The 26,867-nt window shown below is 42.4% G+C and overlaps 1 protein-coding gene across 4 annotated transcripts in view; it reads left to right on the forward strand.

The window, feature by feature from the left end:
• Nrip1 (nuclear receptor interacting protein 1) overlaps positions 1–26,395 on the forward strand; it is a 62,667-nt gene extending 36,272 nt beyond the window's left edge. For 2 of the 4 annotated variants that reach the window (XM_032900517.1, XM_032900519.1), the window contains one exon: positions 18,847–26,395. In XM_032900517.1, coding sequence (XP_032756408.1) covers positions 19,182–22,670 — 3,489 coding nt within the window. In that variant the 5' untranslated portion in view covers positions 18,847–19,181 and the 3' untranslated portion in view covers positions 22,671–26,395. Of the gene's footprint in view, positions 1–13,571; positions 13,681–17,428; positions 17,449–18,846 lie in introns of those variants that run through there. The other 2 variants (XM_032900518.1, XM_032900521.1) reach the window with 2 other exon arrangements.
• Positions 26,396–26,867: the final 472 nt, after the last annotated feature.

The following is a 26,867-nucleotide window of genomic DNA, read 5'->3' on the forward strand; positions in this document are numbered from 1 at the left end:
CTCCAGGCCTGGGTCCTTTAGGTCAACAACTGGGCAAAAGTTTACAATCAAATTAGCCCCCAGTGCAGTGTCCCACACTGAGGAGACATAAGATTGTCATGGGGCATCATATATGAAATGGTGGCTTTGCAGGGTCCCATTTCCCATGTGCGATGGACGTGCCTCCACGGATGTTTCCTCATTCCACTTTTCCTGTGACTGACAGAGGATGGCCAGGTCACATCGTGTGATGTGTCTGATAACTTCTCTGGAACTTCAAAGGTGCTGATGCGATTTCCCCTTTTACTTCTGGTGTTTTTGTACTGCTTTTGCCTCTTAACTTTCGCTCAGACTTAACCTAAAATAAGGTCTGTGGCTCAGTAATAATATGGATCTCCCAGTGTGCACGTTTTACCTCTATCTGTTACGTGATTTTTATTTATATTGCTTTTATTAAGATATCAAATCTGTACATAATTTTCAGTAAGCACGTGCTTATATGTCAGTGAACCGTAATATTTTGGAAAAAGGAGTGGCCAGCCTTCTTCTCACATTGCAGCAGTAGCTTCCTTCCTTCAAGTTACTGTTCAGCTTCCAAGTTGTGGCAACCGCAGCAGCAACTGCTGCTGCTACTCGTCCTCCTCCTCCTCCTCCTCCTCCTCCTCCTCCTCCTCCTCCTCCCCCTCCTCCTCCTCCTCCTCCTCCTCCTCCTCCTCCTCCTCCTCCTCCTCCTCCTCCTCCTCCTCCTCCTCCTCCTCCTCTTCCTCCTCCTTTTCCTCCTCCTTGTCATCCTCATCTTCCTCCTCTTTTCCCTCCTCCTCCTCCTCCTCCTCCTCCTCCTCCTCCTCCTTTTAGCTGTAGACATTTTTTAGCTTTTATAGAACTTGGTTAGTTTCTTTTTATTGATAAAGAAAATAGGCGCGCTATGACTGAACGAGAACAAATGCCCAGTGGAATAGCAGTTGGGTGGGTTCCTCTGACAGGCAAGAGACTGGGAATGTTAGACACACTGTGAGTTTAAATAATATTTCTCTTTCTCATACAGTATTCGGGTTGTAAAAGAAATAAGTATTAATTCCTGTGGGACATATAAATATGGTACTTAAAGAAAATAATCATTTCACTTATAAAATGCCTTCATTTGTTTTACCTGACAATCTGAATCCTTGCAAGTCAGCTGTACCCACTGTTTCCTGGGATGTTTGTGTGTGTGTGTGTGTGTGTGTGTGTGTGTGTGTGGGTGTGTGTGTGTGTGTGTGTGTAGATATGCATTTGCTCAACAAATTGTGCCTCACATATCCTATTGAGAACAGTAAACACAGCGTTTCCCTTAACCCACTGCTGTCTAGTGGTGGTAGGACATGGTGATGAGCGTTATTGAAGAAAGCAAAGAGAGCAGAAGCTACCATGAGGAAGGACCAACACCACGGGATCTTCTGGGTCCTTGCTCAGGGAATGTATGCAAAGTGTTTAGTCAGGTCACTGAGAAAGGCTTATCTTAGGAAGTGACATTTAAGCTGAATAGAGTGAGGAATTGCAGGAGAGCAGGCCTGGGGTAGGAAAACACTAACCTTGGTAAAGATGCAAGGGATTCTGTGTGTAGAGCTGCTGGCCCTGCGGGGCAGAAAAAAGCCACAGGTGGCTCCTCCCCCTGCCCCACCTCCCCCTCCATCCCACCCCTCTGCCCCAACAAAGAGCACCGTGAGGACAATGGACACACAGCACACAGCTAAAAGAATCTAGTAAAACTTAAGAATTTTTATTGGTTTTTATGCAACAAACTAATATTTTGGATTAAATAGAACATCCTGTAATTTTACCTTTAACATTTAAAAGGGTTTTCATATAGGGAAATTAAAATAGTATTTGTGGCCTTCTTTACAGTTTTGCTGAGCACTGATGGAAAAGACGGACTGGATGGCCTGGGATAACTCTTTAGATTCAGATATTTCAAAGCAGTCAGGCCTTGGTGTCTCAGTAGTGGGTTAGGAAGGAATTTCCGCTTGAGGCCAAGTGAAATCAGAAGGGTGACATGCAGCATGATGAGTGGGTTTCCGGGGCTCTGACTGCACGTTGTGGGGTGTTCGAGGATCCACTTAGAAACAAAGGCGATAAAACACGTGTGCAAGCACAGCCCACAGCCAGTCAGCACAGCGGTTGTTAGGAAGAAGGTGTTGCCGATGATGGCTTTAGGTTGGTCTCACAAACCTAAGAACCATCTTTTCTTCTTCATGACACGTTCGATATTTACAAAGTCACATCTCTCCTAACGTCCCACAGTCTTGCACTCACACAAACGTTGCTACTTTAAAATGGTGTAGAAACACACATACAGTATAAAGTGTTTAGCTGATGATGGCTTTGGAGCTCTGTACATCTCAGATCTCCCCGGCCAAATGTGTATTTGTTTCACTTTACTGGTGGTTGCTGAAGGTCTCACTTGTGACTTAGGCTGGAGCTCATTCTGTGGCCAAAGCTGCCCTAGAGCTCATGGCAATCCTCCTGCCTCCACCTTTCAGCAGTTAATACTACATGAACCTCTTTGCCTGACTTAAACTGAGACTTTCGAGGATGTTAAACCCTCGATTTCTTCTTCTTCTCGATGATAGCACTGCTAAATTTCTGTTAGGACCATCTGTCAGGTTACCTTTTCAATTATATCATCAAAAGGAGATAAGGAGGTAAATTCTTGCCAATATATAGATGTTCACCTATATATCTTACCATCCATGAAATTACTAATGTCATACATTTCTGTGTTTTAATCTCACAATTTGTCTTCCTCTCTGCTAGTTATGCAGAAGTCAATGTGACCCTTTTACTCTCAACATAAACTTCAAGAACTTCTACTTTGTAAAGTCTGTGCTAACCAATAGTAAAACTAGAAGAGAGTACCAAGTTTAGGGATAGTGCTGGTGTGCTATGGGTTTGGGCTTTAATCACTGGGAAGTGTTTTGGTTTTTTTTCCTCCTTGTCCTCTGCTTTGTGTTGGGCTCTCTGCTGTATGGACACTTTTCTTTTCCCTTTTTTTGGAGGGTCACTTTCCTCCACAAATGGGTTTTCCTATTTCATCACAAAAACCATTTGCAGCTTGACATTTTGAGGCAGTAGCAAGGGTCTGGTTTGTTGTTGTGAAAGTTCTTATCTATAAACAGAATGTAGAAACTTTACCTCTTTCATCATTATATTATGAACTGTTCTCAAGCAATTTATAGATTACTCAAACGATACCTTTGTATCTTGTTTATCTTGAAGAGTTTCATTAGGTTTTGCAAGATATTCAAATTGAGAATTCTGAGTAAATTGCTCGGAGTAGGGAGAAAAAGAAAAAAGTGGTCTCAAAGGAAAAGCAGGTGTTTGTTTTGTTTTGTTTTGTTTTTTGTTTTTTTTTAAAACCTTTCATGAGGTCCCTTACTGTCTTAAATGTAAATGGACAATATTTCCACTTGCAGTTTCACACTTAGTCTTTCCTAAATAAGAACAGATACCCCAGCCAAGCAACTCTTATAAGGACAACATTTAGTTGGGGCTGGCTTACAGGTTGAGAGGTTCAGTCCATTATCAAGGCAGGAGCATGGCAGCCTCTCGGCAGACATGGTGCAGAAGGAGCTGAGAGTTCTACATCTTGTTCTGAAGGGAACCAGAAGAACTTCTAAGAAGCTAGGAGGATCTCAAAGCCCACCTCCACAGTGACACTTCCTCTTATAAGGCCACACTTACTTTAGGGCCATACCTTTTAGTAGGGTTATTTTCCATGGGCCAAGCATATTCAAACCACCACCTTCCACTTCTTGGTTCCTGTAGGCTTCTTCAAACAAGTGAGTCACTCTGGGCCATACCCAGCCATAGCATAATGCAAAATACATTTAGTCCAACTTCAAAAGTCTAATCATCTGAACAGTCTTAACAATGTCAAAAGTCCAAAGTTCAAAGTCTCTTCTTAGAGTCATCTGATCACTTAACTGTTATCTACAAATTAAAATCAAAAGGCAGGTTGCATACCTCCAGCGTCACAGGATATACGATCAAAACGTCATCGTGTGGAAATACTGGACCAAAACAAGACCAAAAGCCAAAAGTTGGGCAAACTTCAAACTCTGCATCCGATATGAAAGCATGCTTCATCTCGCCAACGTCTTCATCTTTCCTGCATGAAACAAAGTTCTTTCTCTTGGGCTGGTTCTACTCCTCTTAGCAGCTTTCCTTAGCAGGTATTCCATGGCTCTGGCTTTAATAGTGTGCTTTTTAAGTCTTTGTCCTGTACACACAGCCTCTAAGAATGTTGTAGGAAAATTGAGTGGAAGCATGATTTTTTTCCTTTCCATAAAAGAATATATTAATTCCTTGAAAAAACTATTGTACTACTTTCAATCCCTCGTATGTGTGTGCATCTGAGTATAGGTAGTGCACATGAGGACCAGTGTTGCAGAAGCTAGAAGGATGCAGTCTCCTCTAGCCAGGATCCCCTGTACTTATGGACAGTTGAGCTGTACACCACGAACGCTAGCAATCAAATTCAGGTCTTCTGCAAGAACAGTGCATGCTCTTGACCACTAAGCCATCTCTCCATAACCCTATATCAGTTCCTTTATTAGAAGAAAATGTGGAAACGTGGAGTCATATATACTTTCCTTTTAGTACCAATTATAATTATCATTAAAACTTTACTACAAAAAGTCCTGTTATCCAGAAGTCGCCGTCAGCCATCATCGCCATCCTCCTCCTCCTCCTTCTCCTCCTCCTCCTCCTCCTCCTCCTCCTCCTCCTCCTCCTCCTCACCCTCCTTTTTTAAGATAAGAAGGTACATCAAATAGATCTTATATTCCATCTGGAGTAGGCTGCACATGTTTATGCCTGGAAGGAACGTCTGTGCTAAAGAGCACAGCAGAGCAACCAAAGGCAGGGGGATCGGATTTAGCTGTGCCAGCCCTTTGTAATACGGAGGTGAACCATCCAGAGCCCAGAAACATGCGGTGGGGACTTAGAGAGGCTCTTGTGGAGCCTTCTGCTCTTACATGAGTAAAGCAAAGGGCACAGGGGAGATGCTATGTTTTGTTTTTCTTCAGTATCTCTTGTAGCACTAGGGTTCAGAAATTGGCCCAGGTGGTCCACTCTCTGCGTCGTCTCCCCTCCCAGCCTGGACCTGTGGCAAAAGGCAAGGTGCAGGAAGGAAGTGACACAGTGTGATGCACCCAGAGCCCTGCAGCAGTAAACCGTCTATGTCAGCCTGCCCAAGTTCTTCTACTGTGGAGTAATTAATGAACCTAACTCTGCAGCTTTGCCACTGTCTAAACATTCAGGCTTGTCATATAAAACCAGGAACTACCAAAGGTTAAGAAGAGTTGGACACATGTAAAGGCCCACTAGTAGTTTATGGGAGCAAAAGAAATAAGGAGTTTCCGGAGTGCTCAGATACAACCAGCCTTAGTTGTCCCAGAGTAACCCTTCTTCTTCTCCACATCATCAGTGAATTGTGATGGAGAGTGAGGCCTGCTTACTGTTACATGCAATGGATATTTTCTATGCAACATGGACCATATTTGCCTAATGCTATTACAAGTTGGCTAAATCATGATGTATCTCACCATCTTAGGAAGAAGCATTTGGTCTTTGTGGGCCAATGTCCAACTTAACGACCATCTTTTCTAAGTTCTGCTTGGAATTTTCCATATCTGCCTAACTCACCCAGCTCGAATCCTATTGTCACCTTATCACCTCCACTCTGATTCTTACCTTTGCTTCCTGGCCTGGACTCCTAACATATTTTACATGCAACACCAAGATTGCATGCTGGGTACAGGTGTTCCCTCTGTGCTTGCTTTTCTCTCATTGTTCAAGGCTCGCCTTGCTCAAGGCTCATTATTTAAGGCTTGGGAAATCCTACTGTCTCCCACAGCTAAGGATGAAGACTTGCATTGCTTAAGAGTAACCCAGGGTCTGGAGAGATGGCTCAGCCATTAAAGACCAGGCTCAGGACCAAATGTGTCAGTATAGCATTTCCTGGTGTTATCTGTTTGTTTGTTTAAAGAAATTTTTATTTAAACTGACTGTTTTGTCAAGGAAAGGAGGTTGGAGGTGCTAACACTGTAATTCACTTCATGTTAGAAGTCTTTCTAGTCGTGAATGCAAGGAGTTTAAGCCCTGAGAATTAATCAAGTGGGAAAAAAACGTACAAACCCTGTCAGACTGCAAGTTGGGAGCAGGAATATGGGGGAAGAGGAACACACGCTTGCCTAATGCTGAGTGGCACTTTAGCTAGTGGCACTGAAAGTCCCCACTGAGTCCCGCTTGATGGTTGTCTGTCTGGTCACAGGTTTTGGGCAGCTCTCTTGAACATGTGACTTACAGTGTGAGAGAAGAGAAATGAACAAAGCAGGAGGATGTGTGTGTTCAGGCACAGCGCCTTTTTCGTGGGCTGCTGGGAGGACCCGTGTGTTTAGTGTTCGTGTGAAAAGAATTGTCCATGTCTGAGTATTTACTTGCTAATAGTCCTAATTGTCTTCTTCGTGACTTTGAGGATTTTATATAAAAGTTTCTAGCTCCAGCTCCCACATCACCACTCCTGTTTACATACGTGTCAAACACGTGACACGTGCGCATGCATGTTCACATATGTGTCAAACATGTGACACACACATGCATGTTCACATACATGTCAAACACATGACACACAGGCGTGCATGCTCCCACACATATGGTGCTTCTGTTCATGTGTAGGCAGTAACTGCTGAGACACGAAAACTGCATGGCTCATATGAAAAAAAAAATGTATCTACTTTCAAATTTCACAGGGTAAGAATGTAGGTACCTTTGAGTTATGAGGGAACATAAAGATTGATGTTTTTCTAGTCTGACGCTGTCATGAATTTGCGTGGTTGTCTTTGGTGATGGATAAGTGCATAAAAACATACTCGATATTGGAAGTGTGAAACCCCCACTGTAGCTCCGTAGTTTCAGAATGCCTGTCCTAAGGATACACGTTCAGTGAGATGTGTATACTGTGGGTCTGGTCAGTTTCAATGTGATGTTTTGCTTTTGTTTTTGTTTTTTTAATTTCCAAGGATTTTTTTTTTTTGGTTTGTTTGTTTTTCTGGTTTTTTTTTTTACAATAAAGTTAATTTTAGAGTTTTTAAATACATTTAATGGGATAGAAGGGAAATAGTAAAACCGTTTCAAGTAAAAAGTTCTTCAACATCACTGAGTTTCACACAGCTGCAGGGAGAACATGAGGAAAGGACGTGTGCAGCCAGATGGCCCAGGCTGGCCTCCTTCCCATTCCTGCAAAAGATATGTTATTCCCTCCCAGGGTAGCTCAGGCAAAGAGCTGATTATGGAATTAAAACAACCAATGTCCAATTAACCCCTGTTTTGGTCAGTGTTTTCTACACAGTTTGAGTAATTGGCTTCGTTTCATTCCATCAGGGGGAGCAGCTGGGTTCTTGGGTAGTGCAGACCCCCGGGAGTAGGATGTCTGAAAGCCTGTTATCATCAACTGGGCCCCTCCAAACTTAAGTGTGACCTTGGACATCCTCATTTTCTTCTTTGTGTCATTAACTTTCCTTTCTTGAAAATGGGAGGTGGCTATTGCTCTTTAACTGTTGCTGAGGGAAAGTCACTAAAGAAAAGTGAGAAAGATAGCACTTCTGTTGGCAGACTTCTCTAGCGTCTTAGGTTAAAGATGTAGTTTGCCTTCTACATTATGAATATCGTATGTCAGCAAAGGTGTGATGACACGGGGCAGACACTGCCTGGACCAAGCTCAAGTGCATGGGGGTTATAACAGACATGCGCCAGAACTTCAGGGAACATGACAGCTTTCGGCAGCTCCCACGACAGGAAGGCCTGGCTCCAGTTCCAGGCTGATTCTCTAACTTACACTTCTCCCAGTGTGACTACGCCACTCTCCTCTCTACACGCTCACTTGTGAAGTGTGTCCTCTTCAAGGCCACAAGCCATGACATTTTCTTCCTCTGTGTCCTGCATCCTAGGAGCGGAAGGGATGTCTATTAGGGTTAGGTTCACAAGTGCTTTAAGAAGACTGGTCTAACGGAAGAGAGTTTACTAGCCGTCTTCCACACATGCCATTTCTCCTTGCTTTAAACCTGTGTCAGGAGATGCTAAGATTACAGACTTTCCTAGGTTAAAGTCTGTCATGGGTCCAAGTGCTCCCACCCCCCACATGCACTGAGAGATTCAACAGATAATGTCAGGATCTGTGAAATATGGGAGCACAAAGGCACATGCAGTCAACCCATTGTCTAGGAACCTTACAGGGGGTGACAAGCAAGTCAAAAACGCCAAGCATGGTACTTACTGCCCGTAATCCCACCAGTCGGAAGGCAAGGGCAGGATTTGAGTTAGCCTGTGCTCCATATTAAGGCTGCCTCAGAAACAACAACTTCCGAGAAAGTCCCCTGGCTTGGCTCTGTGTCATCCATCTGTGAGTGACAGAATCATTAACATGAGTCTAGAAAATGGTAGGTAACTGTAGTAAATATTTATAGTAAATATATGAATATATATATATATATATATTATTATATATATATATTATTCTCTTCTCACAGTTTAAAGAAACCAATGCCCAAACTCAAAAAATAAGTTCACCAGAGTTCCTCACCTGCTGAGTTGCAGTCAGGAATCAGATTGCCTGAGTGCCTTCCTCATCAATGGACTGTGTAGTCTTCTAAAATAATTTAAGTGACGACAACAAGCAAAAACAAAACAAAAAACCCGCAAGAGATTAGAATAGCAGAGATAGATTTTAGAATGGGAAAATTAACCTTACATTTTCCAAGTGCTACCCAAGTATTTGCTTGGCCAGATATTTTCAAGCACCTTTTTCTCCTTGTCTGTAGAGATCTGATGTAGCAAGAAGGGCTGGAATTCCAAGGACCTTCATTTGGTTTCTGGCCAGCCACCAGCTGAAGCCATCAACCAGTGTCTCTTAGTCCTTGCAAACACTAGTACCCTTGCCTGGTAAAATGCGAATGAAGGTAAATACTCCCATCAGCCACCTCCCGAGGGAAATCAAGGAAAATATATCCTGCTCTTTCTTTGGAACAGGGGATATGGCTGGAGCGCAGCCTTGGGAAAGCAGAACTTTGAAAGGCATAGTCGGCCTAGTAGGAGTCAACAGTTGGTGACAGTGTTCCCATAAGTCTTTAACTAGTCAAGCATCTGTAAAAAATGGTGACCTGACAGAACCCACAGTTTGTTCTCTTTCTGTGCCCTTTGGTAGATTCCTATCGACAGATGTTTCTATCTAACCTAGGCCTTCAGGTTGAGAGAGCTCGTCGGTTGCTTGACACTGATGTTTGCGAAGGTTAACCTTCTTTCCTTGTCTGCCAGAGGACTGGTGATCAGAGCAGGGGCTGGGGAGGTGGCTCGGTCAGGAAAGGGAGTGCTGCATTGACCTTGGGGACTTGAGTTGGATCCCCACACCCAGATGCAGAAGTGCACATTTGTTGTTGTTGTTGTCGTTGTTGTTGTTGTTGTTGTTGTTGTTTGTGTTAAGATTTCCAATGTTTCCCCCTTTCCCAGTTCCCTCTCCCATCTCCCCTCCCCCTACCTCTATAAGGGTGCTCCCTCTCTCCCCCCACTCACTCCCACCTCAACACCCTGGCATTCCCCTACACTGGGGAAACGAGCCTTCATAGGACCAAGGGCCTCTCCTCCTATTGATGCCAGACAAGGCCATCCTCTGCTACATATGTGGCTGGAGCCATGGGTCCCTCCATGTGTACTCTTTGGTTGGTGGTTTAGTCCCTGGGAGCTCTGGGGGGGTCTGGTTGGTTGATATTGTTGTTCTTCCTACGGGGTTACAAACCCCTTCAGCTCCTTCAGTCCTTTCTCTAACTCCTCCATTGTATTCTCATGCTCAGTCTGATGGTTAGCTACAAATATTTTAATCTGTATCAGTAGAGCTCTGGCAGAGCCTCTCCAAAGACATCTATTTCAGGCTCCTGTCAGTAAGCACTTCCTGCCATCAGCAATAGTGACTGGTTTTGGTGGCTGCATACTGGGTTTGGTGGATCCCCAGTCTCTGGATGAACTTTCCTTTGGTCTCTGCTCCACTCTTTGTCCCTGTATTTCCTCCCATGAGTATTTTGTTCCGCATTCTAAGAAGTGCTCATGCATCCACATTTTGGTCTTCCTTCTTCTTGGGCTTCATATGGTCTGGGTATCCTGAGTAATCTGAGCTTATGAGCTAATACCCACTTATCAGTGAGTGCATACCATATGTGTTCTTTTGTGATACCTCACTCAAGATGATATAGTCTAGTTCCATCCATTTGCCTAAGAATTTCATAAAGTAATTATTTTCAATAGCTGAGTAGTACTCTATTGTGTAAATGACACCACATTTTCTGTATCCATTTCTCTGTTGAAGGGCATCTGGGTTCTTCCCAGCTTCTGGCTATTATAAATAAGGCTGCTGTAAACATTGTGGATCTTGTGTCCTTGTTATATGTTGGAGCATCTTTTGGGTATATGCCCAGGAGTTGTATAGGTGGGTCCTCAGGTACTACTATGTCCAGTTTTCTGAGGAACCTCCAGACTGATTTCCAGAGTGGTTGTACCAGTCTGCAATCCCACCAACAATGAAGGAGTGTTCCTCTTTCTCTACATCCTCGCCAGCATCTGTTGTCACCTGAGTTTTTGATTTTAGCCATTCTGATTGGTATGAGGTGTAATCTCAGGGTTGTTTTGATTTGTATTTCCCTGATGACTAAGGATGTTGAACATTTCTTTAGGTGCTTCACAGCCATTAGATATTCCTCAGCTGAAAATTCTTTGTTTAGTTCTGTACGCCATGTTTAATAGGACTGGTGGTGCACATTTTTAATCCTGCTACTGAGGAAGAAGGAACAGGATGCTCTCGGGGACTCACTGGCCAACCAGCCTACCCTAACTGTGATCTCGAGATCCCGTATAAAAGAGCCTGTCTCAGAAAAGGAAAATGTCGATGTCTCCTGAGGAAAAGATACCCAAGGCTGACCTCTGGCCTCGTGGACACCCGTGAATGTTCTCACACATGGAAACATACAAAAATAAATTAATGGATGAAATGAGAGGCAGATTGGAGTCACCAGCACGAGGGAAAGTTTCATAGTTTGATTTGTACCAATATATAAGAAATTCTCGGAACAAGTGTGTTCCTTCTGAGTACATTTATTCCTCAATATGGTTGTATGAGATGGGTACTAGTTTTGCGCATTTATAAATAATCACACTTTAAAGAATGGCTAGATTGCCCAAGGTTAAACAGTTGATAAATCAAAGGCCCAGAAAGTGAACTGGACCCTTTCTGCCTTGAGCCTGTGGTTTAAGTCAAGTTTAGCATCACTACCACTAATAAATATTCCGTACTTCCTCATGAAATCATTCTTTTCCTGGAGTTTTAAAAATCATCGTTAATTTTATTAAATAATATTGCTGAGTCTGCCAAGGAGTGAGTTTGAACCTTTACTTTTTATTTATTTTTTTTTCTTTTTCTTTTTTTCGGAGCTGGGGACTGAACCCAGGGCCTTGCGCTTGCTAGGGAAGCGCTCTACCACTGAGCTAAATCCCCAACCCTGAACCTTCACTTTTTAATACGGGTCCCAGAAATGCTTGCCCTGGTCTTTCTAATGATGGCCATAGGCCAGTGTTTTACAGACACAGTAAACTGTATGCTCTTCATCTGTGTTAATGTTCAGGAAAGTCCAGTTTGGTGGGTAAGGGAAGCTTATCTGTGTGGTTCCGGCTCAGCAGGTCAATGAAGGTGGGAGGAGAGGAGGCAGGGGAATGGCGGTCACCCTGGGATAGCAGGTTGCTCGGGGTCCAGAAGTACAGCTTGGCAACGTCTGGTTTTGATGAGTTGGTTTTCAGTTTCTCTCAATTGGATCTTAAAGCGTGACTTGTTATCTGTATGTATTCATGGGTGCTTTATGTGTTTATGTGGTGTGTGTGTGTGTGTGTGCTTGTGCATGTGTACAGAGTGTGGGTACATGTGTGCCCGTCTTCTGGTTATGAATGCTGGCATGTATGTGGAGGGAAAAGTCTCAGTGTCTATCCACTTGCGTGGTCTGGATTGAGACAGCGTCTCTGTTGCTATCAGACTGGCCGCCTCACAAACTTCCAGAGAGTTGCATATCTACCTTCCATCTCTCCTGTAGGAGTGGTAGGATTACAGATAGTTCTGTGATGTGTTAGCGTTTAGGTGAAATTTGAACTCAGATCATCACACTTGCACAGCAAGCACTCTTAGCCACAAGCCACCTTCCTAGCAGCACTTGTACATATTCAAATGGAATCACTTTACTATTTTTATTTAGTCAAACTAAGTGAAAGTTTCTATTCAGTGTTCTCCAACTATATGGATATAAGTAGAATCTTTGTTCTTTAACTAATATTACTTCAGTGATCAATATTTAGAATGCACATTAGGATACGTTCTTAGTTATATTTGGTACAGTAAAATCAAAAACTTTAAAACGTTTCTTTATTTTGCCTCATAATTATTTTCATAATATATGTGATTCCTTTGGTTTTAGAGAACAACTCTTTCAGCATGACACTTCATTTCTTAATATGTCTTCATCTAGAGAAATTTACAAGTAACATTTTAATTGCAAATGAGTGTTACTCATCTTTCTTTCTATATGGGCAACAATTGGAAAGGGGGCGGGGCACCAGTATTCCAAAACATGCACTTACTTTTGACATGATCTTTGTATTCTGACTTGTACAACAGCAAAAATAAAAAATAAAAATGTTTGTTCAAAAGACGCATATATCTTCTGGTTTTCTGCCAGAATAGCAGTCCCTCGTAGAAGATTAAAACAAACACCTTTATTTTTACTTCTGGGGATTTTTGTTGTTTTTCTGTGTTACTAGGGACTAAACCTTACATGTGCTAAGTAGGCATTCAACCACTGAGCTAAATTCTTAACCCCACCCTTTTTACTTTTTAATTTTGTATTTTTGTCAGTTTATATTCAGAAGAAACAAGTCTTGAATTTTGAAGCCAGATGTTAGAAACAGCACCGAGGCCGCTCACAGTTGAGATAGCCTGCTCCACGTTTAGTAGGGCTGAGACCCACATGGTTGACTTCTTTGCGCATTCTTAGGTTACTTTTTCTGTCCAGTTCTGTGAACATCAGCATGAGACGATCTGCTTCTTGCCTATAAGGAATTTACTCTGTACTGAGGAGCAAGGCATACACAAACAAACAAAAGGAGACGCAATTTTGCAGGTGGGATCATGGAAAGTTCCTCTGACTGCCATGGAGCCTCAGGCTACCCCGGTCTGTACTTTAGCGAGACCGCTGCCTGCGTGAGGTGTTTGTTAGTAACTGTGCCGTGTTGCGTGGAATGAGGGTGAGACAGTGGGGATTAGAAGGACACGTGGCAAGAAAATTACCGAGCACACAGTCCCTCTCCCATACCCCATACCACAGGGCTTCTCCCATAGACACTTATGTCCTTAGGGGTACTGATAAGACTTTTCATAAAACAAATTATCTGTGCCTATGAATGCTCTAGTGGAAGGCCCAGTGAAACAAAACCTCGAAGCAAAATGTAAACACTAAGAACTGTTGGCGCAGGGATTTAAGTGACTTCAGCGTTGGACAAACCAGGCAGAGAAGGAACACCAGAGTCACTCGACTGCTGTGTACTCGCTGCCCTGCAGTGAGCCTACATAGCAGACTAGGGGTGAGTTCCACATGGCTAAGGTATTTGGTTCCTTAGCAGCCGACACTTAATTTTCTTCAATGATCCTCTGTCTCTTTTTTTTATTGTCTTCATCGCTGTTAAGTGCAAAGTCATTTTGGCGTATTCTCAGCCCAGTGTGTGAAGTCACAAAGCCAGACATGTCACTTACACCACTCTCTTCCTATTTTTTCTGGCAGCTCACCAGGGTGCTCTGCTAAATTCCCCCTCCTTTCCCGACCCTGTCTAAATCTACTTCCTGGTGGCAGGTGCCATGATGAGGGCTATCTGCAAGCCACCCCTAAGGCAGAGACTTCGATCTGAATAGCGCTAAAGCTGTCTCAGATTAGCAGTTCCTGACTGCAACTAGAGAACACTTCAAACACTGGGTCACGCACACAGATGGGCCAGAAAGAGGTCAAGGAAAGTATGCCTGGCAATTTCTTAATAAAATAAGAGACCACTTAAAGTCGCCCAGTAATGGTATGACAATGTCTTCCACTTACCAGCCGAAGTACAAGGGCACATGCTAATATGTAAAGACTCAGAACTTTCCCAAGATCCCTATGCATATTGTATCCTTGTGCTGTGGTTAGCATCTGAAGTCAGGTTTATTAAATTCTCCTAGTTACGGATGTTGTCGCTATGCATGTCTGTCTGTTCACTGATTATGTCTGTAGTGGTGTCTGTCTTACCTATCCTAGAGAAACATTCAATCTAAACATACTTGTGTTCTGGGCCAGCACCGAGAGCAATGGTACGTTATATTTACCATTTCTGGAAAATTATGGTCTGTTCACAGGAACTCAGTACTTTTGCCTAGGCAATATGTTAAAAAGGAAATACGTTAATCGTTAACTGATTAGTGCTCTCACTAAGACAACTTAGAGGATATATTTTACCAGGAATTTTATTTGTTTTCTATAAGAACTCATCAGTGCAACTTCCATTTCTTGGCAGAAATAGATTGCGATTTTTTTAAAGTAATTAATGGATAATAATTTTGATATTGAGTGTGCTGCTCCCCCCAACCCCCTGACTTTCTTGAGACAGTCTTTATTTTGTAGTTTTGGCTGTCCTAGAACTTGCTATACAGAACAGGCTGGCCTTGAACTCACGGAGAAATCAGCTGCACCACTTCCTCCAGAGAGCTAGGATTACAAGCATATGTCACCATGTCCAGCCACATTAAGCTAGCATCAAGAGCTGATATGATGATTTGAAATTAATTTACAGATCTATAAGTATATCCTTTTCCTTGCATGTTTGTTATTTTGTTAGATCATTGCACCTTTGATAATAATCTCATTAGAAGGCACTTTGGTAGCAATATTACAGAAATAGAATAGAATATTACAGAATATTCCTATAGAACCACTACTCAGCAGTCAAATCTAGCCATGGTCTGAGATACTGTGAAACAGTACTGAATTCAATCACATTTGGATTGGATTTGTGAGGAAGTAAGGTATGTTTGGGGATATCCAAATTAAGTTTACTTTCAAAATTATCGTGAAGATGAAGAATTACAACAAACAAAAACACAAGCGTGTGTATGTGTATGCCTCTGCACAGGTGAAAATTCACAATTCGGAGATGAAAAGAGCTGTCCTTGAGCCGAGGTAGAATCATGGTTTTTAATGAAAATAGTATAAGAAGATCTTGCCTTCAAGATGAAAGGAATATTTTTAAACCGGAGTGTATCCTGTGAGTAAAGGCAAAATGTCTGTGGAGTGTGCTAGGAACCCTGGGAGCTTTGATCAAATGCCAGCTGTTACATCAGTGCTCTTGGTAATCTTTCTTGCTGATCCGTGACCTTGACCTTGGGCTTCTGTCTGTATGTCAAATCTATTTTAAGCATGGAGAAACTGTAGTTGAGTTCAGTAGAAATTATGCACCATTCTCAAAAGATGCCCCTCTGCACACATGTTACAGATAGGCAGCTCCACGAGAAAGGGCTTTGTTTGGCCTGGTACTCACCATCCTGACAGAGATTGGGAAATAGACTTTGAAAGCTAAAAGAATGGTCTCGAGTCACTCTGAAGAAATGCGAAAGAAAACCTAAAAGCTGTATATCCCCTATGTTATTTATGGATTTAGACTTAAAAAAAAAGAAATGTTCTACCAGAGTAACTTTGTTAGTGACTGTTTTCTGATTTTCAGTCTTCTGAAGATGGTTCTGAATTTTATTACATCAACACGGAGATACTCATTTCTGTCCCCAGGATGGTTCTGTCATCTCTCTTGCATTATCTGGGTACTCAAAGATCCTGAGTATTTTCTTGCATTTTATCTAGTATATAACGATTATGAAACAAGTTAAAGTTCCAGTGTGAATATAAGTTCATCCTCACCTTTTAAGTAAACACAGGTTTAAAATATTGGAACTTTCAGAAAATGAAATTCATGAAAAGAAATAATTTGTAGGGCATCGAGTGGACTTCCAAACCATTTTCTTATAATTCAGACATTGATAGGTGTTTCACTAAAGCATTCAATGTCAAAATATCTATCTTAACTATAGGATTGAGATTCCATAAATGTTTTCATATTTTATGTTTTATAATTCTCCCAGAGATACTGTTTTTTCTACTGCATACATAAGAACCCATAAAATTTCTTTCATAAGAAAGATCTAAAAGGTATTTTTATGCTTATAAGTAATTTTAAGTCAATAAACGCAAGGTTTGCTTTACAAATTTAATGTTGTTGAATAACAGATATTGTATTAAATTAATAGAATTACATTAAATTTCTGTGACTTGACTTAGTCCCTGGAGCACGATCATGGTTCTTTAGACCGTGTTTTGGTCTTGACTTATTAAAAGAATACTTAGTAATTGATAATAAGGAGTGCTTTGCATATAAGTCAGTTTTAAAGTTACGGTGATCTACCTGTTTGTGCGTACGTGGTACTGAAGAACAAACCCAGGGTCTGGGGCCTGTGCATCGTACATCGGAAGCAAGCATTTGACACCGAACTGTATGTGTATGTCATCCAGAATGTGTTTCTAGAGTATAGTTTTATATATATAATATATATATAGTATGTTATATATAATTTATATATTTATTCAGTATGTCTATAATATATTCTATGCTGTTTTTATTAAGTGTTCTTTAAGCATTTTCCCCTTTTGTTGTTGGAGGAGTAGTGTTGGAGTTTTTGATGATATGCTGAAATGCTAGAACCAAGCAACTTAAGAACACACAACTCTAGGCTTATGTGCTCACACATTGTTCATTGGGTGGAGAGCCGCTCACATCCTGGTGGGGGCGAGGCCGAGCCTGCTGTGCCTTCCCGGTTCTCCACTCTCCTCCCGTGGGCTCCTAGACCTTGGGATGGTGCTCCCTGCATCCAGGGTGGGTCTCAGTTAATCCAGGTACTCCCAGGGATGGGCTTTACTGAGCTAGGTGTTTCTGAAGCTCAGCAAGATGATAGGATTAAGGATCCTCTCGAGTCACTGCGCTTAAGACAAAAGGAAAGTAATGGAGTTTCTAACAAGATGAGGTAGTCATGAAGTGTCTTTAATCCTCGAAGCCATCTGCAGACCAGTTGTGTAACCCATAATGCTGCGTCATCTCTCGGGACATTAAAAAAAATAAAATCCGGAAGATCCTACTTGTAGAGTCATACTTAAAAGTTTTTACTAAGCATGATGAATTCAACATATTTTATTTTATTTTCCATCCAGAATGTGTTACTCTGAAAACTTTCAACAGCTAATTATGCCGAATAGAGGGCAGGGACCTTCCTTGTCTTAGTAATTGGTAAATATGTTTCATTCTTAGATTAACTGCAACTGTGGTGACCAGTTGAATAAATGGCCTCATTTTCGCATCATGTCTCTCCTTCTGACTTCCTTTGTCATGAGCCAGCCTTCAGCATTTTCCCACTTAATGAAGAGTCTCTCGTTGAACTTTGGCTGTTCAGAGGCTTGGTGGACAGAAAGGGTTCTGGCTTCCCGACAGTAAAAGCTCAGAATGATGAAGTCCTTCCAGTTCATTGACTGATGGATGAAAACACTGACTTTCTTGTTATCTTCAGCGAGTCCTTGTTCACTCATTTTATTCTTGAATTTGAGAAAATCCACCTGTATATTAAGCTTTCTGCACATGGTCATCAAGTGTGGCTTACACAAGTCAGTGGCATCACCTTCCCAGTCAGATTCTGATTCCTCCAAGAGGACTCTTTCTTTATCAACTTTCTTTGTATTTTAGACAGAAAATGAAAAATATTAAAATTTCTCTTTTATTAAATTTTCGCTAAAATTTTAAAGCAGTCTTATGGCCATTTCCTAATCATATTTACTTTTTAACGGTGTCCGTGTTCATTGGGAGTGTAAAAGGAGACAGAAGGGCCAGGGAGACTGTTTGAGAAATGTGGGTAAAGGTTCAGTGCCCAGTGCTCAGTCCCTGTCATATGCCTTCTTCATGCCATTCCACAGCCCTGAAACAGATTCCATGTAGATCTGAGAGCAGTATCATATGACCTGTGAATGAGGAGGTTCATACTGAGTTCCCGCCATCCATCAGAGACGCCACTGAGGTTCCGTGTACAATTTCCAAGTTATGATTTCCAGTCTTGTAGGTTCATGTTTATCCAAACTTCCGAGGGCAGAGGCATTGCTGTGCACATGCAAGCGTGTTTTAATAACTATTTTCCTTTGCAGAATCAATACACAAAGTTTCATATCTAGTGTGCCGAATGTACTAATTATAGTTGGCATAGGCCCCATACAGAAGGCGCACCATGAAGGAGCTTCTGTGTATAATTTTTGTTCCTGACATTAAGCTAAACATCCAGTGTGATTTCTGATTTAGGAAATGGTGATGATTAGCCTGCCGCCTAGCTTTTCAGGGAAGGTAGGAAATAAAGAGTGGGGCACGTAAGTGTATGTTAGGGTATAGCATGGGAGCCCCTTCATAGACCGTGCTATGATCACAAGGCCTCAGCTCATCCTTCTGTTGCAACAAAGTCTTTTTAAGGATACTCACCTACAAACCACATCCCAAATGGATGTGGCTGTCATGTGTAGGTGTACATTGTTTAATATATTTATATATTATCTTATATGAAACCCATAACGCTGTATTCTATTCCTTATAGGTAATGAGCATGATTCCAATTCTGTTCCTCCTTACCTATTTTTATTTTTGTATTTTTAGATACTGTTCTGTGCGTTTGGCGAAGAGCAGAAGATGAAGAAAGAAAAGGAGTGTGCTCCCTAAGACCTGGGTGCCATGCCAGCGCTGTGCTAAGGAAGTTGCGAGACTGGTCCTTGCGTAGCCGGTAATCAGGGCTGTAGTCTGCATTGGAGTTTGCCTGCCTCTTAGACGTCACTGCCAGAAGATACCCTGGTCAGGATGTAACAGTGCTTGTCTGCCTGACTGCCATGGGAGGTGACTGAGTGACGCTCGCTTCCTGAAGGCGGATCTTACCGACAAGAAAAGCATCTTTAAAGTGAACAGAAGCCGAGCCCCTGTAAGCACTTGTATTGAACATGACTCATGGAGAAGAGCTTGGCTCTGATGTGCATCCGGATTCTATTGTTTTAACTTACCTAGAAGGATTACTAATGCATCAGGCAGCAGGGGGATCAGGTACTGCCGTCGACAAAAAGTCTGCTGGCCACAGCGAAGAAGACCAGAACTTTAACCTCTCTGGCAGTGCCTTTCCCACCTGTCAAAGCAATGGTCCCACTCTCAGTACACAGACATACCAGGGATCTGGCATGCTGCACCTCAAAAAGGCCAGACTGCTGCAGTCTTCTGAGGACTGGAACGCGGCACAGCGGAAGAGGCTGTCCGATTCCATCGTGAATTTAAACGTAAAGAAGGAGGCTTTGCTGGTTGGCATGGTTGACAATGTGCCTAAAGGCAAACAGGATAGCACATTACTGGCCTCTTTGCTTCAGTCATTCAGCTCCAGGCTGCAGACTGTTGCTCTGTCACAGCAGATTAGACAGAGCCTCAAGGAGCAAGGATATGCCCTCAGCCACGAGTCGTTGAAAGTGGAGAAGGATTTAAGGTGCTATGGCGTGGCCTCAAGCCACTTAAAAACTCTGCTGAAGAAAAGTAAAACTAAGGATCAGAAGTCAGGTACCACCCTCCCCGATGTGACTCCGAACCTTATCAGAGATAGCTTTGTTGAGTCATCACCTCATCATGTCGGACAAAGTGGAACAAAGGTCATGAGTGAGCCCTTGTCGTGTGCCGCAAGATTACAGGCTGTAGCCAGCATGGTGGAGAAAAGGGCTAGCCCCGCCGCCTCCCCCAAGCCCAGTGTAGCCTGCAGCCAGCTAGCGCTGCTCCTTTCCAGCGAAGCCCACCTTCAGCAGTACTCTCGGGAGCACGCTCTAAAAACACAGAATGCACATCAGGCAGCAAGCGAAAGGCTCGCCGCCATGGCCAGACTGCAGGAGAACGGTCAGAAGGACATGGGCAGTTTCCAGCTCTCCAAGGGGGTGTCTGGCCATCTCGACGGGCAGGCCAGAACACTGCCACAGTCAAGCAAACCGGCGGCTAGCAAGAATAACGCAGCAGCCTTTCAGAATCCAGTGTGCGGTGTTCCTTCCTCTCCCAAAAACACAAGCTATAAGAACTCTCTGGAAAGAAACAACATAAAGCAAGCCGCTAATAACAGTTTGCTTTTACATCTCCTCAAAAGCCAGACCATCCCCACGCCGATGAACGGACACAGCCAGCACGAGAGAGGAAGTAGTTTTGAGAGCAGCACACCCACCACGATCGATGAGTACTCTGATAACAATCCTAGCTTCACAGACGACAGCAGTGGGGATGAAAGCTCCTACTCCAACTGCGTTCCCATAGACCTGTCCTGCAAACACCGGACCGAGAAACCGGAAACCGAGCGTCCCGTTTCTCTTGAGAACCTAACCCAGTCCTTGTTAAACACGTGGGATCCCAAAGTGCCCGGTGTTGACATCAAAGAAGATCAAGATACCTCAACAAATTCCAAGCTGAATTCACACCAGAAAGTCACTCTTCTTCAATTGCTGCTTGGCCATAAAACTGAGGAAAGTGTTGAAAGGAATGCCAGCCCTCAGGAAGTCCACAGCGATGCGACTAAGTTCAGTCCTCAGAATTACACAAGGACTTCAGTCATTGAGAGCCCCAGCACCAACAGGACTACCCCCGTGAGCACTCCACCGCTGCACACGTCCAGTCAAGGAGAGTCTCCCATCAACCTTTCCCAACACTCTCTGGTCATCAAGTGGAATTCCCCGCCATACGCCTGCAGTACTCCCGCTTCAAAACTAACAAATACCGTGACTGGCCACCTGATGGACCTCACAAAAGGCAAAGACTCACAAGCAGAGAAACCGGCCCCGAGTGAAGGTGCACAAAATTCGGCGACGTTCAGCGCCAGCAAACTGTTACAGAATTTGGCTCAGTGCGGAATGCAGTCTTCCGTGCCAGGGGAAGAGCAGAGACCCAGCAAACAGCTGTTGAGTGGACACACGGACAAACCTCTCGGTCTAATTGATAGGTTAAATAGCCCTCTGCTCTCAAATAAAGCAAATGCAGCTGAGGAAAACAAAGCCTTCAGCAGTCAGCCTGCAGGGCCTGAACCAGGACTTCCTGCTTGCGAGATAGAAAATCTACTGGAAAGACGCACCGTCCTTCAGTTGCTCCTGGGAAATTCCAACAAAGGGAAGAGTGAGAAGAAAGAGAGAACTCCCGCACTGGACGAGGCGCGGCAGGAGCATGCGCAGAGACCCGGAAATGAACAGATACTGATGGTGAAAATTAAGTCCGAGCCCTGTGATGACTTCCAGACCCACAACACAAACGTGCATTTAAACCACGATGCCAAGAGCGCCCCGTTCTTAGGCGGGACTCCCATCATCCAGGGGAGCTCGGCCGCCTTACCAGTGTCGGAGGACTTTAAATCAGAGCCTGCTTCACCTCAGGATTTTTCTTTCTCAAAGAACGGTCTGTTAAGTCGACTGCTGAGACAGAGTCAAGAGAGTTACCCGGCAGACGATCAGGACAAGAGCCACAGGAACAGTGAGCTGGCACCCCTGGAATCCAAGAACTTTTGCATGGTCCCTAAAAAAAGGAAGCTTTATACAGAACCACTAGAAAACCCATTTAAAAAGATGAAAAATAGTGCCGTAGATACTGCCAATAATCATGGTGGCCCCGAAGTACTCTATGGGTCGCTGCTTAATCAGGAGGAGCTGAAATTTAGCAGAAATGATCTCGACTATAAATACTCTGCTGGTCACAGTTCAGCCAGCGATGGTGAACATAGGAGTTGGGCCAGAGAGAGCAAAAGCTTCAACGTTCTCAAGCAGCTGCTTCTCTCAGAGAACTGTGTGCGAGATTTGTCCCCACACAGGAGTAACTCTGTCACCGACAATAAAAAGAAAGGACACAAAAACAATGTGCCCAATAGCAAACCAGAATTCAGCATTTCTTCTTTAAATGGACTGATGTATGGTTCCCCTCAGCCTGGCAGTTGTGTGGATCATAGGACATTTTCATACCCGGGAATAGTAAAAACCCCTCTGAGTTCTCCTTTCCCAGAGCACTTGGGCTGTGTAGGGTCCAGGCCAGAACCTGGGCTTTTGAATGGCTGTTCTGTGCCCGTGCCCGGTGAGAAGGGACCCATTAAGTGGGTCATCACAGATGTGGAGAAGAATGAGTATGAAAAAGACTCTCCGAGACTGACCAAAACCAACCCAATCCTCTATTACATGCTCCAGAAAGGAGGCAACTCTGTTACCACACAAGAAACACAGGACAAAGACATCTGGGGGGAGACGTCATCTGCCGAGAGTCTCTCACAGGTTACAGTCAAGGAAGAGATGCTTCCTGCCGCAGAAACTAAAGCTGCTTTCTTCAATCTGAGAAGCCCTTACAACAGCCATATGGGAAATAATGCTTCCCGCCCGCACAGTACAAATGGAGAAGCGTATGGACCCCTGGGAAGCGTGCTCACCATAAAAAAAGAGTCCGAGTGAAGGTGTGCCTGCCATGCCATTTGGGATCTTTTTAGGACTGATCGTTGTGAACTTGAGACCCGTATAAATAAGAGCATGATTTGAGAAAAGCATGCTGTAATCGAAACTCCTTCCTTTTGAAAGTATCGGTCACTGGTGATGTTTAAATATGCACACTCATTTCCGCTTAACATTAGATGTCATGGGGAAGCTAGAGGTTTGGTTGTTTAATATTTCTGTATGCATCAGATGACAACTGTGACTAGCCTACGAATGAACCTGTTTTATAACTGTAAACATTAAAATGCACAACTTCACCAGTAGTGGATTGATGCAACTTGCTGTCTTTATTGGGGTCTCTCATTTCCTATCTCAGAAGCCGGTCTACACAACATGTTTGTAACGTGCACATCGTTAGCTATTTGGAAGACAACCAAATTAGGAAAACCCAGAAGCCTTGTGCTGATTCACACCTCATCCGTCTAAAAGTAAGAAAAGGCAATGCTTACATTTTTCACTTTTGCTAGACAAAATTCTTTTTAACTCTTGGAAGGGTTTTTGCGCTTCCCAATGTGTCTGCCCCGCCCCAGACCTTTTCAATATCGATTTCTTTAAACCTTGTACTATTTAGTAACAATTGATTACAATAGAGGGGAGTTTACTAGATCCTTAAAAATAAAAGGCGATTTCCATTTTTTTAAATATTTTGACTACTTTACTAAATTAATACTCCTCCTTTTTCAAAATTCGAGAAGGTAATGCTCACCTTCGGGCTGTTTCCTGAATAATTGACTACTTAGAAATCATTTTTAACAAAAGCAGAAATGGGTTTTCTCGGGATGGTTTTCACCATCTCTTTTGAAAGTTAATCCTCACCACTCCTGTGGGACCTGTAGCCCTTACAACCAGGGTTTCTTCGTTCTGGACACAGAACCTGCATTCGTACCATCTGACTATTTGGAGAAGTTGTTTATCATGCAGACTCATAGGCAGCCTCTCAGGTCTACAGAACAGGGTCTCTAGTGGACCCAGGAGTCTTCCTTCTGCCTGAATCCTGACGTGTTCTGTATGTGTTTCTTCTGCACACTGATGTTTGAAAACTGTGGCTTAATGACTTTTCCAGAACATGGAACTTTAAAGAAACTATTTGATGCCTATATTTTCCCCCAATACAGTCACATATCCACTCAAAATTTGCAATATCGTAGTTCCTATATTGCTGTTATATCTTTGGAAATCGAGTTCAGAATACTTTTTATGACAAAAAAAAATTGGGTAGAGGGGACAACTTTCCTATCTGGGTCAACATCTCAGGAAAATCTGTGATTATTTATTTGCTCTAATTAGTAAGTTTAACTTAATTAGCCTTAGGGGTGGAATAACAGGGCCACTTAGCAAACTCAGGTGATCCCAGGATGGTTGGGAAACCTCTCTTGAATACATCCTTACCTTCTATTCAAGCCGTCCTCTGCACTGCAGTGCTTATGGAGCTAAGAGATTCAACCCAAGAAAGACATCAAACTCAGATTCCCTGAAACCAAATCAAAGGGCACTTACCTATCCATGATAGGACCTTCACGGTCCCTTCACGGATCGGTTCATTTTAAGCAGGTATCACAACTAAACACTGATACTGTCTTGAAAGAACTTAATAGAGAGTTGAGCCACGTGGAATTTCAGTCTCGAAACAAGTTAGATTTTAAGTTCCATTTTTATAGTCCACAGTTCATCCACCAGACAATATTTTGTTTTTCAGTTTTGAGCCAGGTTAACAATTAATTGACTTATGGAAAAATTATTGGGTCCTCAGCCATTACGTAGGAAGAAGCTTATTTGAAGTTGTCGTACATACTTGAAGTTGTTTCTAAGATTTTTTTTTATATTACAAATGGACATTGTTTCTTAATTATCTAGAATTCTAAATGGTTATTTTTTTTCTCAAGATGATTTGTAAATAGCTAATGGATCTGTTGTATGGTAATCAGAGTGTATATTATGCTACGTCAGAGAAAGGAGAAGGTGTATGCTTCTTCTGCTATGAAAAATTCCACTGGCCAGTGAAGATACTTTACTCCATGTTTATACTGTGACAATCTCATTGTCTACACTATATAAATAAGCTTTACACTAAGTCATTTTTTCTTGGTCATGGTGAAAGGGCTGGAGCCTTAGAAATCTATCGTGGGATGCTGGTGTCCTCAGTTGGAGGCAGTCGTCTTACAATGCAACAGCACTTAGGTCAGGGAAAACGTCCAGGGCCAGCATCGCTCCGCTTTGTTTTGTTTCATTTCTGTTGGAATGAGAATATGTAATGCAAAAATAAACAGGACTATAAAGAATGCTGTTCTGACTTACTAGAGAATATCCCTCATGTTTTGTTTAGAGAAATCTTAAAGAAGAGAAAGGGCATACATCCAGAAATTCATTGTGTGTGCGTATGTAGGTTCACATATGCACAGACACAGTTTCAAGGTCTGTTTTCGATATGTGGGCAGTTTCTTCCTAATAAAGTCATCTGTGAATGGGTACCACAGCTCTCATTGACATCAGTAAGGTAGCATTACCTGTTTATTCTCTGCCACATCTTACAGAAGAATAAACTGGTGAGAGTATATATTTTATATATATATATAAATGTGTATATATATATATATTGACTTGTTACATGAAGATGTTAAAATTGGTTTTTAAAGGTGATGTAAATAATGATTTCCTTAATGAAAAAAATACATATTTTGTATTGTTCTAATGCAACAGAAAAACCTTTTAATTTCTTTGGTTCCTGTATATTCCATGTATTAAGTGTAAATATAATCAGACAGGTTTAAAAAAATGTGCATGTATGTATACAGTTGCAAGTCTGGACAAATGTATAAAATAAACCTTTTATTTAAGTTTGATTACCTGCTGCATGACAAGTGCATGGGAAACCCTGTGCATCCGTGCATTTGACAGAAAATGTCTTAAGTCAGATCAGATGGTCGTCCACAAACGACAGTATTCCATTTCTGGACATGACCTCTGCGGCTTATGATTTGTGAGAAAATGTGCTTTGAATCCAAGGGTCTTGTTTTTTTTTTTCCTTTTAATCAACCACTTTCAACATAAAGAACTCACATAGCGACTTCACAAATCGTAAAATCCCACTGAAAACATAACCAGGAACAGTTCATTGTTCCTAAATGCTGGAGTATAGGCACATTACCATTCATGGTAAGAGTCTTGGGGTTTACAGCCAGTTTTGATGCAATCTGCTTAGTGATATAATTTGCCATTTTTATTATTAAAATTTGATTTCTTTTGTGATGTCATGAATTGTACATACTACAGTGTGAATTTTTTTTTTTTTTGGTTTTTTTTTTTAATCCTTTTAGTGTTTACTTCCTGCAGTGAATTTGAATAAATGAGAAAAAATGCATTGTCTCTAACTTTGAAACGACTTATTTTTGTGGGCTTTCTCTGGTTTTTAGGTTTTTCCATTAATGTTAAAGTTCAAGGTCATAAAGAGAAAAGGGAAAAGCAATAGATCATGTATTTTGTCTGTTTCAGAAAAATGAAGGGGGGAGAAAGAAGCAACTGACCAGCAAGTTAGTATATTTAGAAACGTGTAATTAAAGCATAGCTCAACATGACAGCTGGCCTGTGGTCTGTCTTCCATTTCTCAGTATGTAACTGAATGACCACTACATGTTTTTTTTAAACTGGAGTTTGTACAGTGTTCCAAAATAAAGTTAATTAGATACATATACTTTGTCTAAGATTTCTATCGGAAGCTTTTCTTTCATTTTTAATGGCGTTGTTTGTTTTAAATCCAAGGTAAAAAAAAGAAATCTTCCCCTTTCCAAAGGCTGCATGGGCGCAGGGGGGAGAGCTGGACACGGTGACCTACATACGTGCGTGATCAGTGATGGAGACCATGTTACTTTTTGTATTGGCAGTAGCGAGGCCTCCATCTGCGCAAGAGTTCTACCACTGAGCTGTATTCACGACTCTGTTTTCCCTTTATGTTTGGAGATAAGGTCTTTCCAAGTTGCCTAGGGTATCCTTGAGCTCACTCTGTTGTCCACACAGGCTTTGAATTCTACTCTTCTTTCTTCAGTCTCCTAAGCAGCTAAAATGTATAGATATGAACCATCAAACCCAGTTAAGACCAGCTTATTAAGGGGGGAAAAGGGGCGGGGTAAACACTTGTTTTTCTTGCAATCAGATGTAGTAACA

The sequence above is a fragment of the Rattus rattus genome, chromosome 4 (genome assembly GCF_011064425.1).
Source record: "Rattus rattus isolate New Zealand chromosome 4, Rrattus_CSIRO_v1, whole genome shotgun sequence".
NCBI classification, from domain to species: domain Eukaryota; kingdom Metazoa; phylum Chordata; class Mammalia; order Rodentia; family Muridae; genus Rattus; species Rattus rattus.